Raw genomic sequence first — 18,618 nt, forward strand, 5'->3', positions numbered from 1 at the left:
ATGACAACAAAAGGAACAAAAAAAGGTAAAAAAAACTTGAAAAACTTCACTTTATAAAATGATTTATTAATTGAAAAAAAAAACCACAACTAAAAAACCTATGAATCCTGTAACCCACGAGGCAACAACAACATTCGCACCAGACTGGTCACATGGCTATGACATCATGGAAGGTCCTGTAGTCAGTGACCGGCCTCAGGTGTGCACTCGGGTGAAGTCAGTGACAGCTCTCAGCTGAGTCTGTACCTGCTCGTCTGTGTGAGTAGACCTGTGTATGTCTCCTCGCACAGATGTAGCAGGAGATGCTAAATGCTATCAGTAGATGGAGCTGAAGAGATGCTTGCCTTTAGACTACATCGGAGGGTTATTTTTATAGACTCTGGACCTGAACTGGACGCAAACTGTAACACTGGTTCGGTACGGACCCCGAACTTTACAGTTTGGGTTCGCCCATCACTAGAAGTGATCAGAAGATTGCAGATTCAAGTTCCCTAAGGGACTAATAAATACAGTGAAAGGTAAAAATAAATGTTTGAAAAAAATAAAAAAATATAAAAGTTTAAATCACCCATTTTCCGTCAAAAAAAAAAATAAAAAAATACACATTTGGTATCACTGCGTTCATAAAATTAATCTATCAAAATACAAGATAAATTTATCTGATCGGTAAACAGCATAACGAGAAAAAAAAAATCAAAACTCCTGAATTCCAAGTTTTTCAGCCCCTACAACAGAAAAAAATGCAATAACTGGCGATCACATCATTGTATATATCTGAAAACTATATTAATAAGAACTTTGTCTCAAGGAGTAAAAAACCCCCAGGATAGATAAACAAGCCCACTCACAGCTCTGTATCCCAAAAATTAAAATTTTTATGGCTCCGGAAAGTGGCAACACAAGTAAATTGTTGTTTTTTTTTTGTTTTTTATTAAACACAAGTGTCCACATTTTTTCACCACTTAATAAAAAAACTATACATGTTTGGTATTTCCTTAATTGTACTGATCTAGAGAATCATATAGTCAGGTCATTTTTTTCCTAGAAATTAACACTGTAAATAAGAAACCCAGAAAACAACTGCAAAATTGCTATTTTTTTTTGCTATTTTTCCAAACTTTTAATTTTTTCTTACTTTCCAGTACAAGTGATGGTGTCATTTAAAAGAAGAACTTGTTCCGCAAAATCAAGCCCTCACATGACTATATAAACAGAAATATAAAAAAAAGTTATGGCTCTTGGAATAAAGGGAAGAGAAAACAAAAGCACAAAATTAAAAATTGCTTGGTCCTTATTGCGATTTTCGGTTTTTCGTTTTTGTTTTTTCCTCCGCTTCTTCCATGAGCCATAACTTTTTAATTTTTCTGTAAATATAGACATATGAGGGGTTGTTTATTGTGGTACGAGTTGTACCTTTAAATGACACCATTCATTCTGTCACATATTGTACTGGAAAACAGGAAAAAACAATTTCAAATGCGGTGAAATTGCAAAAAACAGTGCAATTGCACATTTTTATTTATTTATTTTTTTACTCACTGTTTACTGTATGCTGAAAATGATCAGGGAATATGATTCCCCAGGTCAGTATGAGTTCTTAGGTACTAAACATGTATTGTTTTTCTTTTATCTAAGGCTATGTGCGCACTAGAGCAAAATACCCGCGGATTTACCCGCGGATTTGCCGCGGAAATTTCTTGAGAAATGTCTGCAATCTTTGTGCAGACATTTCCCATGAAATTCTATGAGAAAAAAAAAAAGCTGTGCGCACTGGTGCGGATTTTTCTCAAGAAAGTTTCGGTGCGGAAATTTCTCGAGAAACTTTCTTGAGAAAATGAACATGTCCATTAAATCCGCAGGTATCCCGCGGATTTCTGCAGTACAGCCTGCAAAAATCCGCAGGGAACCACCCGCGGGAAAATCGCGGCAATTTCGCGGCAATTCCGCGGTAAATCCGCATGCGGTTTTGCCGCGGATTTTTTCCGGAGTTCAGCAAATCTTCACTCCCAGAAGTTTCTCGAGAAGATTTTCTCGAGAAACATCACATCTCTAGTGCGCACATAGCCTAAGTGGTAATTTTCTTTTTAGATGTTTGTGAAAAAGAATTACGCTTTTAGCGCCATTTTCCGAGACCCGTAGCATTCTCAATTTTTTGGATCTGGGGCTTAGTGACGGCTTTTTTTGCGTCTTGAGCTGTTGTTTTTAATTATACCATTCTTGGGTAGATGTGACGTTTTGATCGCCTGTTATTGCATTTTAATGCAATGATGCGGTGCCCCGAAAAAAATTATTGTGGCGTTTTCTTTTCTAGCTACACCGTTTACCCATCAGATTAATTGATTTTAGATTTTGATAGATCGAGCATTTCTGAACGCAGCAATACCAAATGTGTTTTTTTTAATGTTTTATTTTTCAATGGGGCAAAATGGGAGTGATTTGAACTTTTATTTTTTTTTCATATTTTTAAAACTTTTTTTTTTAGAATTGTTAATGGCTTTACTAGTCCCCCTAAGGGACTTTATGCCTACACAGTCCAATCGCTTTTCCTGATCAGAACAATGCTTCAGCATCGCTCTGATCAGCAGAAATGCTGTTCTGCTGTGAGTGTCGGCACTCTTCCGACATTCATAGAAAGTTAGTGTTAACAGAGGCAGGAGCTATCATCTGACCGAGCTGTCATGGCAACACATTGGCACCCCGTTATCACCAGTGGCGGTGGGAAACAGAGCGATCACCACCAGAGTGCTCTGGTGTATCTAAGGGGTTAACAGACGTGGGTGGATAGCAGACCCAGGGAATAATGTGGACTCGCCACGTAAGCCCGCATTAAAGGGACACACACGGCCAAGGACATATATATATATATATATATATATATATATATATATATATATATATATATTTATATATATTATTATTTGTTTTTAATTGAGAAAAATATAATTTTTTTTTAAAAGTTTGATATTTTCCACTGTTAAACACTAGGGGAAGCAGCTTCTGAAATCCTACAGATATCCCACTGTAGAAAAAGCTCACATTACAGCTGCAGTAAAGTGGGCGGAGTCTACTCTCCTGTGTGTGATGTCACAGCTCCCCCTCCCAATCTGAGTGTTTCCAACAGATAACAGAGAATTACATGTAGGGACATAGTGCAGAGCCATTTTGTTGGTGACCAGAAATGTGTAAAGTGTCACCAAGGACAGCAGGAGTATCACACAGGATAGGATTAGATACACAGCTCAGCAGACAGTATCACACAGGATAAAATAGATACATAGCCCTGCAGATAGTATCACACAGGAGAGGATTAGATACACGGCCCTGCAGACAGTATCACACAGGATAGGATTAGATACACAGCTTAGCAGACAGTATCACACAGGATAGGATTAGATACATGGCTCAGCAGACAGTATAACACAGGATAGGATTAGATACACAGCCCTGCAGACAGTATCACACAGGAGAGAATTAGATACACGGCTCAGCAGACAGTATCACACATGATAGGATTAGATACACTTCTCAGCAGTTTCACACAGGATAGGATTAGATACACAGCCCTGCAGACAGTATCACACAGGAAAGGATTAGATACACATCTCAGCAGACAGTATCACACAGGATAGGATTAGATACACAACCCTGCAGACAGTGTCACCGGTACATACACAGGCCGACAGGTGGCAGGCGGAAGGGGGGGGTTGAGCGGGGGGTGTTTGTGGAGACGGTAGCAGAGGCGGTACTCACATGCAGTGGCACACAAACGCACACACTCATACACACACAGCAGTGGCGGGCAGAGCGGGGGTTGGGGTGAGCAGAGGGAGGGGTGTCATCGGAGACAGTAACGAGGGGAGAGTAGGCGGCCCATACTCACACATCCCGGCGGTTGACAGGAGTAAAGTGGAGCAAACAGCATGGCTGTGAGCTCCACAATGATGGCGCTGATCTCCTCCCTCTGCTGTGATCTGGACAGCCCAGGGGGCGCGTCCAGGTCACAGCAGACGCCTACTGTAACGTTACTGATGGGGTCGGATACCAACCACTGTTCTCTATGCACAGGGGCCGCCATAAAGGAGTGAATAACTGTCATTACACACACAGCAAATCCATGGCAGCCCCCAGTGCCTCCAGTAAAATTAGAATTAAATAAAAACTAAGTAAGCTGCGATTTTCATTTGGTAATAAAAATACTTGATTTCATAATCACTATTTTTAATACAAAAATAAAAAACCGCGATACCTTACCTTTAAGAAATTATCTGTATATGCGATTAAAAATATTCATTTACAAAATAAAAAAACACTATAAACACTTATAAAAATGTTATAAAATGCTTAAATTAGATTTGATTGGGGGGCAAACCTTAAATAATGCTAAATAATTTCTGTGCGTAAAAGAGGCTTTAAAAAGAGCTTTTCAGGCTCTGAAAATCGAAGAAAAATAAATGCTTCAAAGGGGTTGTCTGGGGCTTCCACATTTTTTGTATAGGTTATCGATATTAAATGGGGATATAAACTGCAGTACTGTGCAACAGCCACTAAACAATGTACAAAGCTGTAATGTTCTGCTCCGTACATTCCATAAACTGCTTACATCTGTTGGCCAGATAGCTGATTGGTGGGTGTTCCTGGTGTTGCATAGAGGGCAACCACTTACCTCCAACTTATGTAATATGCATATTCTTGGAGGCTGTGTTCAGCTTTTTTGTAGTATTTTTAAAGACATTTTAAAATGCCTGCCATCTAAAACTTTTTTACTGGTGTTTTCTTTTTACATATATTTAAAGAGTAACTGTCGTTTTAATTTTAGGAGATAGCAGCTGTTACTGATGAGATTCTATGATGATGGGAGGAAGAAGGAGCTAGATGCAGAGGGAGGAGGTAGATGCAGAGGGAAGAGCTAGATGCAGAGGGAGGATCTAGAGGCAGAGCTCCGCCCCTCCACCCTCTTCTATCTACATAGACCCTCATCAGTAACAACTGCCATCTCCTACTATTGATTTATGAAATAAAGCGTAACCATTGTTTTAATTTTTAAGGGTCATTCTATGCAGATCTTTTTCTAGACATTTTAAAAATGAAATTGAAAAGTCTATGACTACAATGGCTGTCAATTGTGTTCTAGCCCCATAATGGTGGGAAACATGTTTGATATTGATAGTGAATAACATAGTGCCATCCATCTAACATATGTTTCTTTTCTAGCGGTATGTTTGATGACGGTTCTCATACCTACACCATACATCCGGTGGACATAACTCACAGTTCTGTAAGTATATGACATCAACTACTGATTTATTTGCAAAGCTTATAAAATGCTGTCACAGAGTACAAATAAAACCAGAGTATATGAAATTTTATTTTACATTTGTATCCTGAATGTAATGCATTTATAGAATTGGGCAATAATTGCTCTGCAATGAAAGTAGATATTTTTTAATTTGGGATCCAGAAATAGTTTTTTTTCTTTCTTTAAGATTTTCAGTCACAAGGCACTTTTATCTTTTTACCGTAATTCTCTATTTTTGCTGTAAGTCACTTTTCTGGAAAAGAAAAAAACAGAACACTGCCTGTGTCCTCTAATATAGACAAGCGAAAGAGTCAGCTCTTGCTAATAGAAAACATTTGTTCTAATAAAAAATACTTATGCTATCAACAGGAATATAAGATATGGGTCTTTTTAAATAGTAATATAAGCCTATTTTTAAAGTTTTTAATTCTACAACCTCAGAGGAGTCTGCTCCAGAGACAGTGAGGGCACCAGGCCTCTGATCTTACATGGATATTGGGACAATACAATTTTCACACTACTTATCTAAACTAATGAAGGATTCACTCTGTAAGCTTAGTTTTATTTATTTTTTACATCCATTTATTACTCTGCCTGTAATATATTTGTGTTTCTTCAGATACTTTGTTATACCATGCCTGATAAAGAGACCTGAGGAGTCTCGAAAGTTTGCTTTATAACATCATTTATTTTATTTCTGTTAGCCATTAAAAGTTATCATAACTACAAGATCATTATTTTGTTGTTTTTCCACTGAGAGCAATCAATCTTTTTTCAACTAGCACGGTACCAAACCTGTTTCATTTAATTCTTAGAAGCGATAGAATATTTAAAAAAAAAACAACAGACAATTTGCCATAACCGACTTGAAAAATGACAAAAATGGTAATTTTTTCCACACAGTGAATATTGCAAAAAAAAAAAAAAAACAACTAAGGAACAATGGCAGAATTGTATTTTTTTTTCCTTAATTCACCCCGCATAAAACTTTTTCCTGTTTTTAAGTTCCTAAAAGGCAATTATAGTTTGATGCTACAATATATTCGGCAAAAAACCTCAAGCCATAATAAAGTTATGTTGTGCAAAAACAAAATATATCCGTGTGGCATCCGTGTGACAACTGCATCCATCCTGTTCCGTTCCATATATGGTCCGTGTGTCATCCATGTGACTTCCGTATTTTTTGCGGCCCACAAAAAAACTGAAGGAGAGTTACATGCAGTCCAGGTTATCTAGCCAGATGCTGGTCTCCATATAAAGTCTATTGGGAACAGAACTTGGGGCAAACGGGTAGGAGTAAGCGCTACATACTCACCAATAACTGGCGCGTCTGACACACTTCTCCCGCGGCAGCTCTTTAATCTTCCCAAGCCGGCCACTCAGGCTCAAATATATTCACTCCTCCCCGTCTGTGATTGGTTAGAGTCAGATGCGCCCCAACGCTGACTGACAGCTGTCTGACTGTAACCAATCACAGCCGCCGGTGGGCGGGTCTATATTGTACAGTTCAATAAATAAATAAATAATTTTAAAAAATGATGTGCGGTCCCCCAATTTTGATACCAGCCAAGATAAATCCTCACAGCTGCTGGCTGGTATTCTCAGGCTGGGGAAACCCACATCATTGGGAGCCCCCCCAGCCTAAAAATATCAGCCAGCAGCTGGCCGGAATTGCCGCATCCATTAGATGCGACAGTCCCGGGACTTTACCCGGCTCATACCGTTGTCCTGGTGCAGTGGCAAACAGGTTAATATATGGGGTTGATACCAGATGTGTAATGTCACCTTTCATCAAGCCCAGAGGTTAGTGATGACACGGCATCTATCAGATACCCGACGTCACTAACCCAGTCACTAATAAAAAAAAATAGATGACAAATTTTTATTTGAAAAAATACTCCCCAACACATTCCTTCTTTCACTAATTTATTGGAAAGAAAAAACAAATCCGGGTCCGGCGTAATTCAATAAGAGGGTCCGACGACGATCCATACTCACTGTGCCAATCAATGAAGAACAGAACATTCCCCATTGACTGGGAGAGCAGTGCAGTGACCTGAGCTAATATCAATAGGTCAGCCCAGGTCATCACAGGGGTTGACCAGCGCTGACTTCAGGAGGTTAGCTAGGTATGTAGCGCCCCTGAGACTGGGTGCTACAGGGTATTGTATTGTATGTATTTTAATGTATTTTATAATATCCGTCCACCCTGAGCAGGAAGAGGTTAAATCTGTTTCTGCAGCACACAGCCTCACACACACACACACACACACACACACACACACACAGAGGGAACATTCCTTAGGCAGGGGCACGTGCAGAAGGAAGTTACAAAAGGGACAGTTTGGTTTCAGTTTACCTTAGAACGCCTTAGGAAAGCATTGAGAGTGGACACGCAGTGACCAGCTCCCTGGAAGCATCCCTCTCAGGGAGGCAGAGCAGAGGAGCCACCAGTTCCAGACCCATTATACACCCTTTCCTTACCTGGGACCGGGCGAGTGGATGGCTGAGGACCCCTAAGCTAAGAGAGCGGATAGCGCCAGTTAGGAGGCTCCAGGTCCATTAGCCGGCAGAGACTTGGAATGGGAGAGGTGGCTAGCCGGGAAGAAGTTGAGAGCCTGGGACCGGTAGTCGTCTGGCATGGAGGAAAAGAGGGTTACAGAGGGGAGGATGTCGTTGCCCCTTGGAACCAGCGCAGCTTCGGGTGGCAGAGTAACGAGTCCCAAAAGCTCCAGAGACAAGGAGGGGACCACCACACGAGAGCACAGGAGGAGAAAATCCACAGGCTACTCTACCAGGCTTAACCTCTGTCCTTCCTGGGAACGACACGGAGTCATTGCAGTAAAGAAAGAACTGTGAGTAAACAAAATCTGAAACCCGCAGCTCAGTTGACTCTGTTTGTCATCGCCTTGTGATCCGATGATTCCCAATTCCCCGTTCTCCCTCCGGGGGGCCGCTCCACCTGTGGGGAGCGATACCTTCCTGGCTGCACCCCAACATCTCCCCCAGTGAGGTACCCTGCAGCGGCGGCCTTATCCCTGGCTGCACACTACAGGTGGCGTAGTCGACATCATCCATTCTACTCCTGGAGGAGGAAAAGTTGGAGGAAGGGTCCGCAGCGGAGGAGGCCAGGACCCCAGTCACCACTGTAACTTGTGACTACTTCTCCAGGAACAATCTTTGCTAGCCTCCCTTTACTGTGCACCATGGGGCCACGGAACCGGGTCAGGCCACGACTTCTACAAACCACTGGCCCAGCGATGGGTATACAAGGTATGGACTGAAGCTCCTATCTTCAGCTCCGTGGGGTGTCACAGGTATGTTACCTGCGGTGATAGAAGCCACTGCACTCCTGACGTCAGCGCTGGTCACTGAGATCAATGACCGCCGGGCATAGAAGTCAGTGACAAGCACTGACGTCAGGAGTACAGGACTTCACCACCGCAGGTAATGAACTTTACTAACCTCCTGCAACACTCATCATCCCTGCTGCTGCTTGCAGTGCCAGCAGCTGCCCGCACTGCAGTGTCAGCAGCTGCCCGCACTGCAGTGCGGGCAGCTGCTGACACACTGCAGTGTGGGCAGATGCTGACACTGCAGTTTGGGCAGATGCTGACACTGCAGTGCGGGCAGATGCTGACACTGCAGTGCAGGCAGATGCTGACACTGCTGTGCAGACAGATGCTGACACTGCAGTGCAGGCAGATGCTGACACTGCAGTGCAGGCAGATGCTGACACTGCTTTGCGGGCAGCTGCTGACACACTGAAGTGCAGGCAGATGCTGACACACTGCAGTGCGGGCAGATGCTGACACTGCAGTGTGGGCAGATGCTGACACTGCAGTGTGGGCAGATGCTGACACTGCAGTGCGGGCAGATGCTGACACTGCTGTGCAGACAGATGCTGACACTGCAGTGCAGGCAGATGCTGACACTGCAGTGCAGGCAGATGCTGACACTGCTTTGCGGGCAGCTGCTAACACACTGAAGTGCAGGCAGATGCTGACACACTGCAGTGCGGGCAGATGCTGACACACATCAGTGCACACAGCCACGGGGCTGGCTCAGGAGCGGGACACAGAATGCCAGAGCACCCTACGGAAGTCACACAGAAGTGCTTCCATGTGGCTTCCGGGGATTTTGCAGACCCATTGACTTGTATTGAGTCACGGTCCGTTATTATGTAACAGAATAGGACATCTGACAAAAAAAAAATCTGTTTTTTGTACGATCGGATGTACACGGAAGTGCTTCTATGTGCCATCCGATCTTACACAAAAGACATTTAGAAGATGTTCCTGTAAGTAGGTCGACAAAAAAACAGGAACTGAACAGGACAGACGTAACGGTCATCTAAATGATCCCTTAGAAGAAGGTAAAAAAAGTGAAGTGAATAAACAAGAATTGGCAGTTATGAAAAGCAGTTAAAGGGAACCAACCAGCAGGTTTTTCACATATAAAGTACAAGCAGTGCCATACTGGCGCTAGGGTGCTGATTCAAATCATAAATTTAGTTTAGCGATTCGATGCTTGTTTGCTAAAAAATCCTTTATCAAACCTTCAGAAATTATGTCATTGGTGCTCACCTTCTCGTTTTATTTAAATTTTGCACCGCTACCACAGTTGCCTCTGTTGGTAGCACATGCACATTGCTAGTGTGATGTTTTCTTTATAAAAGAGAGCCAGGATCGGTGCATGCACATACCGCGATCTCCAGCGCCATTTTACTGAGGACTCTGTGCAGATAACTATGAGTGGCGGCGGTGCATGCGCTGATGAAAAAAAAATCAATCTGCGCATGCGCCGCTGCCACTTATATTTGTCTCCACAGTGTCTTCAATGGCTGTAGTACTCACATGCGCCGAGTAGCGGCTCAACATTTATATAAAGAAGGGGAGGTGAGCTGGGAGGAGAAAGCAATCCTGAGGAACCAACCCACAAAGTTTAGCCCCGATACTCAAGCCACTGTACCAATGACATCATTTCTGAAGCTTTAATAAAGGATTTTTCAGCAATCAAGCATCGAATTTCTAAACTGAAGGTATGGTGTGAATCAGCACCCTAGCGTCAGTATGGCACTTCCTGTGCTTTATATGTGAAAATCCTGCTGGTTGGTTCTCTTTAGTTCACAATATTTGGGCAAATACTGAAGTATCAAATCTACAGATTAAAGACCCTGATTAAATGGTGGTTAGAAGTATCGGCCGGTCATAAGAGTAAAGGCTGTTTTATACGCAATGACGTATCTAATGATATGTTGTTGGGTTCACGGAATTCGTGACGCACATCCGGCCTCGTTAGCGATGTTGTTGCGTGTGACACCTACAAGCGACGACTAACAATCGGAAATACTCACCAAATCGTTGATCGTTGACACGTCGTTCATTTTCCAAATGTCGTTGCTCGTGCTGGACGCAGGTTGTTTGTCGTTACTGAGGCAGCACACATCGCTACGTGTGACACCCCAGGAACGACGAACAACAGCGTTCCTGTGTCCTTTGGCAACGAGGTGGGCGTGTCGTTAATGCGGCTGCTCTCCGCCCCTCCGCTTCTATTGGTGGGCCGCTAAGTGACGTCGCTGTGACGCCGCACGAACCGCCCCTTAAAAAAGAGGTTGTTCGCCGGCCACAGCGACGTCGTTAGGAAGGTAAGTCCGTTTAACGCGTCCTAACGATATTGTTCGCCACGGGCAGCGATTTGCCCATGACACACAAACGACGGGGGCGGGTGCGATCGCTAGCGACATCGCTAGCGATGTCGCAGCGTGTAAAGCAGCCTTAATCCTTAAATATGGGTCCTGTTTTGGGTTATACACTCGTAAGCTTATTTGTGTTTATTTCTTAGTTGCCCTTTTTACATTTGAAATCTAGGAACATTTTATTTTCTCCTTATCTCCGGTCATTATATTTTATGTGTTAATCACAATCACTTTTTGTGATAATATTTGAAATCTGCTTTATAAGAAAGAAGATGTTACTGTGTCCAATACTTTCCGTTTTGTAAATTCTGCTGTCTACATAGATGTTAAGTGCAGTTTTCTGCTTACCAGTTTAAATTATACCTTCAGAATGACTGTGTGATATCTGACAGCAAATGTTCTGCTTGGGAAATCGCATAGGCGTTCCAGTGTTCAAGACAGTGAAATTGTGCTGATTCATACTTGTAGACTGACGCCGCTAGCTTTTTCCACTGAAGCAGGACGTGATCAGAGCCACCAATTTATCCTGCTGAGAACTTTTCAAGGTTTCTGAAAGTCATCTAGTGCTTCCCTGAATTTGTCTTATTTGTAATACTGACGTAGGTTAGCTATTTCTAATACAAGTATGGGGCTGAGCTGCTTCATTTTAATCTCATACTATTTGACTTAGGCTGCTTTCACACATCCGGCTTGAGCTCTGCGGCTCAATCCGGCTGTGCAAGCTATGCAACGGATGCGGTGAACACACCGCATCCTTTGCATAAGTTTTTCATTTGCGGCCAGTCCGGTTTTTGCCACTTGCGGCATGCTACTGAGCATGCGCAGTGGCAAAAACCGCATGCGGCGGCCGGATGCGGTTATTGCCGCATCGCGCCACATCCGGCCGCCAAAGGCATGCATTGAAAAATGCGCCGCATCGGCCGAATGCGGCGCGATGCGGTTTTTTTTTGCCGCACGAAAAAACGTGCCAGGCAACATTCCATCCGGCCGCCGCATCGGCTAAATCTGCCGCATGCGGCAAAAACTGGACGGAACGCAAGGCCATGCGGCACAATGCGGCACTAATTAAAGTCTATGCAGGAAAATCGCAACCGACAGCAAAAAAAACGGTTGCGATTTTCCTGCAAAGTGCCGGATTGTACCGCATTGCAGAAACCGGAGGTGTGAAAGCAGCCTTAGTCAGACACAACTGATGGCAAAGATTGTGCACCTTGCCATTCTGGCATCCGTAGTATAGCCGAGTTGTCCCCCCAAAAATGCTGCAGTTAGAGTTTCTGTTCACACTGATGTCTGGAATCAAAACTGTTTCTTTAGGAAATTGTGGTGTCAGTTTTGTGTTCAATTTTTCTGCAGCATTTTTTTTACTACACCTGAGGCAAAAAATGATTTACAGTCCTGAATTATGGATTTATATCCTTGAAATTTCAAGCGTCAAAGGGAACTCTAGTAAAAAGTTTTCCATTAAAATTAGTTAACCTTAGTAATAAATTATTTCAGCAAGTACTGTATGTATTAAGAAGAAGCTGAAAAAAGTTCTACCCCTACTGAGAAAATAGTGACCAAAACGTTGTTCCCACCCCTTCACAAAGCATGTGACTGCGCTTAAAAGTCAATCACCATGCACTGCTATGGCTCGATAATGTACCTCCATACGTCTTTCATATGAAGGCACACTTTCATTTTTTTCTGGAATTCATATTAGAAGGTCCTATACATTTATTATGTATAGTTATTATGTAGTTTTGTATTCTTTCATAAAAAACATAGCTTATAGAAGAGTTGTTGGTATCTCATGGAGTCACCAAACTACAGTAAATGGACTATGGAAATAAATGTAAGACACAGCTGGAGGAACTTTAAAGGAAACTTGTCAGGTCCAATATGAAGCCAGAACCACGAGCAGTTCTAGGTGCATATTGCTAATCTCTGCTTAACCGGCCCTGTATCTGGTATCATAGATAAAGGGATCTTTAGAAAAAGTATTTCTAAAGATCTTTTATCATATGCTAGTGAGCGAGGGGACTAGTCCATTAGCATGTTAGTACACCCTGTGTGTGCTAATATGCTAATGAATGCGCAGCATCAGAGGATTATCTCACTCACCTCTCCAGCTGACATCACCGCCCGACACTGGATTTCGGCTCAGTGTGCATGACCCCGGAGTTTGGGTCAATCACACTATGAAGCCGGGTGTACGCATCCTGGCTTCAAACTGAAGTAGTATGCATGACCGAAACTCCGGGGTCATGCGCACTGAGCCGAAATCCAGTGTCGGGCAGCAATGGCTGCGGAGAGGTGAGTGAGATCATTATCAAAAATCTATAGTGTACAGTATTGATTTTTGTTCCTATATAGTGCGTATAATTTTGATCACACTTCCAATTTAAGAAAAAGACGCTGAAATTAATCTTAGATTAAACAAATACAAAATAAGCACAGTCATCAAATAAACACAGACCATCGAAGAAACCCAGACCACACCCCAAAAGACCTAGACTTGTTTCTAAAATAAATCCAAATATATGACCACATCGCAGAGTTAATGCAGACCTCAAAATAAATTCAGACTCCAGAATCAACACATAGAAACCCCGAAATACGACCCCATAATATATATATATATATAGAGATATCAAGAAAAACTATAGCATTCAGTCAAATCTTCTAAACAAATATAGACCTCCGCAGATCAGACGGCCAAATAAAAATATTCCCCTAAACCAATGCATACCCCATACTTTGTCTCCTAACATTCTAGAATTTCCAAGATATGCATCAGCACCTGTGTTTTATTGGCTGTCAGCTGTTTATATTTTATGTTGGCCCAGAGGTAGAGCCTGGTCTCTGATTTCCTCTACATTGGTGGGTTAGAACCAGTAAAATGTTCTAGTTTTATTTGTCTGTGTTAAGCAAAAATGAATGGCTGCCATTACCACACTGCATTTGGCCCCATTGCTGAGCATTTTTGGCATGAGGCATTAATCATATTGACAGTGCAATAGATCATGGTGCTAAATATTATGTGCTTGGATAAATTTAGCATTAATTGCATTTAACGACAGTATTTCACCTAAGAAGTGCTTTGCTGTCAATGTCCATAGTCATGCTTACTTTCAGCAGTGAAAAAATCAGATATTGTTCTGGAATAAATAAAAAGGATTGGAATGGAGACAATCAGCACAATTTGTCATCAGTGTTAGTGAAATGCAGTTATTGTTTTCACAGACGCTAGATTAAACTGTGATGAAGAATGCCAGATATGTGTGGCCTGCTTCTAAATAGAGCAAGGTGCTCAGGGATGTGAAAATGAAATCTGTATTAGTTTTGTTTTCTATATGTTGAGGTGCAAAATGGAGACAGAACACTGCAAATGGATGATTTATAAAGTTTAATCTTCTTACTATGTGAAATGGGATATCATAGTAACTGTAGAAATTGCTCTGAAACATGACAAATAAGTGTAATTTGCCCATAACAGTGATCCAGATCTGACTCTTATTTTCTAGTGAAAGGGAATCTGTCAGCAGGTTTTTAGTACTTCATCGGAGAGCAGCATAATGTAGGCAAAAAGACCCTGAATCCATCGATGCATCTCTAAAATTACTGGGTATATTGGTTCACACACAATCACAGTTTTTAGATTTAGTAATGCAGCAGAGCTCAAAGAGATGCCACCGCCCACACCAGGCTCTCTATGTACAGTGTCTATAGACCGTCAGTTGCTAACCCCAAGAGGGTGCGACGTCGGAAAACATGGCACAAGCCAGCTAGTCTCAGCGATGATAATGTCCTACTGATAAAACACTCTGTTTAAGTAAACAACAGCACAGGAGCTTGACATGTGGCACATCGTTGAAATTAGTGTTTAACCCTTACAGCATGATGTTCTCAGATTAAGCAAAAACCTGCTGACAGTTTTCCTTTAACTTTCGGACTCAAATACAGTTATGTGAGTAGTTAATACATATTAATGTAGAGATACCTGCTAAAAATTGCGTAATTTCTGATCTAGACACATTTTGTTTCTCACGGGTCAAACTGTGCCTTTTTTATAGGAAAGTAAATAAATATCCTAATCTTGTGATTATGGGATCTTTATTCCATGACCAATAGTTCTCATGCAGTTACTCGCATGCCAACTGTTAGGCTGGGGTCACAAGACCTCTCACGTCAGAGAATTGGGCCCATTATGCAATAACACTCGGCTTAATTTCCCATCAGATTTTGAGCCGAGTGTCATTTACTGTGATCCAAGTCTCTCACTTGCAAGAATCGGAGCACAACTGAGAAGATGGAGAACTTAATTTCTCCATCTTATCCCTTGTTGTGTATGTCGACGACGGCGTATATTGGACGACATCTGAGTGCAGTCGGATGTTTTGCACACACCCATAAACTTGAATGCTATCTAAGGCCCGTTTCACACGTCAGTGAAAAACAGTGACGTTTTTCACTGGCGTGTAAAACACGCACATGTCCCTGCGTGTGCCGTGAATCACGGCACACGTGGGTTGTCTAAGTGCAATCCGGGCTCCGTTATCCGTGGCCCGTGATTGCACTTAGAAATCAACTCACCTGCGCCCGCTCCCGCTGTCCATGGTGCTGATCGCTTCCCCGACGCAGCATCCGGCCGGCGGTGACCCCCGCAGCAGCTGCTTCCGGGTCGGCTGTGTCGCGCATAATGAATATGCGCGACAGTAATCAGCCGGCTTAGAAGCAGCAGGGAGGACGGGCTGCAGAGGACATCGCTGGACGCCGGGTGAGTTAAAATGTTTATTATTTTAAATGCACGTTTTTTTCTGGCACGTGTTTCACGGACCACACCACTGCGTGGTCCGTGGAACATCAGTGATGCCAGAAAAAAATGGACATGTCTCCGTGCAGCAATCACGGACACGCGGGTACGCTGCACGGAGACACGTGCAGTGAAAAATCACTGACGTGTGAGCAGACCCATTGATTAGAATGGGTCTGCGTATGTCAGTGATTCTGGTATGTTTAAAAAAAGCACAAACGTACCAGAATCACTGACGTGTGAAAGGGGCCTAATATACACTCCCATGCTGCAACTGTTTTTCTCATGCTGAATTAGGATCAGAAAAAAAGTACTAATTGGCAGTGCCCCATAGTGCCCCCAACATTTTCCAAGAGCTATCTAATAAAACATCAAATATCAGTAGTACAATGTATATGCTCTCCCTTTCTCCCAAGATTTAGCTCTTGGAAGAAAGGGAGAAAAAAATCCCCAAAAAATGTTAAATTGCTGGGTGGGGAAGGGGTTAAGTATTATCATTATTGTCCAGGCCAGTTTCATTGTTTTTTTTTTATTATTATTTCCTGCTTCTCATTAGTTGATAGTCAGTAAATTTACTTTAAAAATTACTTTTGTAAGTTTCAAGTTATTTCAGTGTCCATTGTGGATTTTTGTCACTTTAAGGCCAGAATCACACTTGCGATTGACTCACGTGTGACTCGCGCGAGTCTCGCATCACATCGCCCGACACGGCCTGCTACTCTCTGGACAGGAGCGTCTCAGCTCCTTAGAAATTCATAAAGCTGACCATCTTCTGTCCAGAGAGCAGTTGCCTTGTTGGGTGATGCACTGCGAGGCTCGCATGAGTCACGCGAGGGTCAATCGTAAGTGTGACTTCAGCCTAACAGAAAGATACCAACAAATTTGTCCACGTCTGTAAGTATTATAAGTATTGGACATTTTCCTGATGAATATAAATATTTATTTTAAATGCTTGGCATCATTGAAATCCTTAAGTGTTTACATTAAAAGAATCTCAAAAGCCTGAACATGTGAAAATGGTAGAGACCTTGCTGATGCACTATAACTACCTTGGGGCGGGGTCACATGAGTGTATGAATCGGACGAGTGCAATGCGAGAAAATCTAACCTGTGTTACTCAATGAGGAGAAGCAGATTTGCATATTTTTTTCTTATGACAAAATGTCATTGGAGAAAAATTACAACATACTGTGATTGGCAGCATATATTAGATCATGGGCAACTATACAAGTCTATGGGTGTATGTGAGACATCGGACAGCACTGGCTCACCCATTACTTGCTTATGAGGGAGACATTGTCATTTTGCCATAGTATGCAGCATATTATATGTAGCACTCCTTTTGCACTTTGCAGTCATTTTTTGAATAATTATTTGCCGTAAACTCTTGCACGTTATTGGATATCTGTATATTGTGTTTTTTTTATTATTGATTTAATTAATTTTCTTTGAATTACTATTTTATGTACTAATCTCTTTTTTGCCTACATACACGGAATTAATTCATCCTTCCCCTACTCTGCTATTAATTTTTTTCTTCTTCTGGCAACACTATATCAATTGCTGTATTTTGGGATCATTTTTTAGATATAAAAATAAATGGTGGATTCATGAGACTTAAGCCTGATTGCTGACAATTCAGCTCTGCGTTCAATTTTCTGTCCATATGTGCAAAACTGAATTGTCAGCAACCAGGCTTAAGTCTGATGACTACACTAAAGATAGATGCAAATAAATACAAATGGCAATAGTAACTTCAGGTATTCTGTGGAAATAAAGGATATATGTATAGCATATCAGCCTTTCCTCCTGGGGATCGAAAAAAGACCCCTAGAAATTTGGCTGAAGTATTGTCGATATGGATGCATAAAGAATACACTTTTTTTCATAGAACAGTCCTGTTGCATGCACTTTGGTTTTATCAAACACTATATTTTTTTTCCCAAAAATTCAACATGTGTGAAACCATTAGACATGTTACTACAAGATGTAGTAGAATGCATAGTTGTACTACAGAGAGACAGAAAATATGGTTTTTAGCTCAGCTGTGGCTATGTTGATCCCATATACCACCATTAATTATCCATATGTGCCATCATATGTGTGTATTCCTAAACATTATCTATCTAGCATACGTTTAGCCAACATATGATGACCCAGCTTTATTCATTACGCGTTGTTGTTGTACCAATGGGACACAATAGACATGTACAACAGGCATATGGGTTGGTTGAATACAATTAGTAGTAAGTAATCCTGATGTACCGCCTCAGTGTTTTTCAATTTGTGCTTACTTGATTTTTTTTTATCTCCACAGGAAAGCACAAGCCGACCACACATCATAGAAAAAGCCCCAGGCTCCCAAATCTCCAAACTTCCTAATCATTCAGGTAAACTTTATCTTGAATAAATTTGATAAAATTCCAAACTAGTTTTAAAAAGAACTAACTTTGCAATTTATTTCTTTTAAAAAATCTTCATCATTCTTAAGTATGTAGTTATTTTCAATTCTAACTTTATAGTTTACCACTTGTTGACTCTGTAGTGAAAAGGGGACGATTACTAAGGCCGGCTTTGCACATTACGACATCTCATGCCGATGCTGCGATGTCGAGTGCGATAGTCCCCGCCCCCGTCGTACGTGCAATATCTTGTGATAGCTGCCGTAGCGAACATTATCGCTATGGCAGCTTCACATGCACTCACCTGTCCTGCGACGTCGCTCTGGCCGGCGAACCGCCTCATTCCTAAGGGCGTCACAGCGATGTCACACGGCAGGTCGCCAATAGCAACGGAGGGGCGGAGATGAGCAGGATGTAAACATCCCAC

General features: G+C 42.1%; 1 protein-coding gene across 3 annotated transcripts in view; it reads left to right on the top strand.

Annotated features, from left to right (window-relative positions):
* Window positions 1-18,618, top strand: part of ADAM23 (ADAM metallopeptidase domain 23) — a 414,934-nt gene that overhangs the window by 209,036 nt on the left and 187,280 nt on the right. For all 3 annotated transcript variants that reach the window (XM_075317711.1, XM_075317712.1, XM_075317713.1), the window contains exons 6-7: window positions 5,212-5,275; window positions 18,107-18,179. In XM_075317711.1, coding sequence (XP_075173826.1) covers window positions 5,212-5,275; window positions 18,107-18,179 — 137 coding nt within the window. The remainder of the gene's footprint in view (window positions 1-5,211; window positions 5,276-18,106; window positions 18,180-18,618) is intronic.

Source organism: Anomaloglossus baeobatrachus, chromosome 7 (genome assembly GCF_048569485.1).
Source record: "Anomaloglossus baeobatrachus isolate aAnoBae1 chromosome 7, aAnoBae1.hap1, whole genome shotgun sequence".
Lineage (NCBI taxonomy): Eukaryota > Metazoa > Chordata > Amphibia > Anura > Aromobatidae > Anomaloglossus > Anomaloglossus baeobatrachus.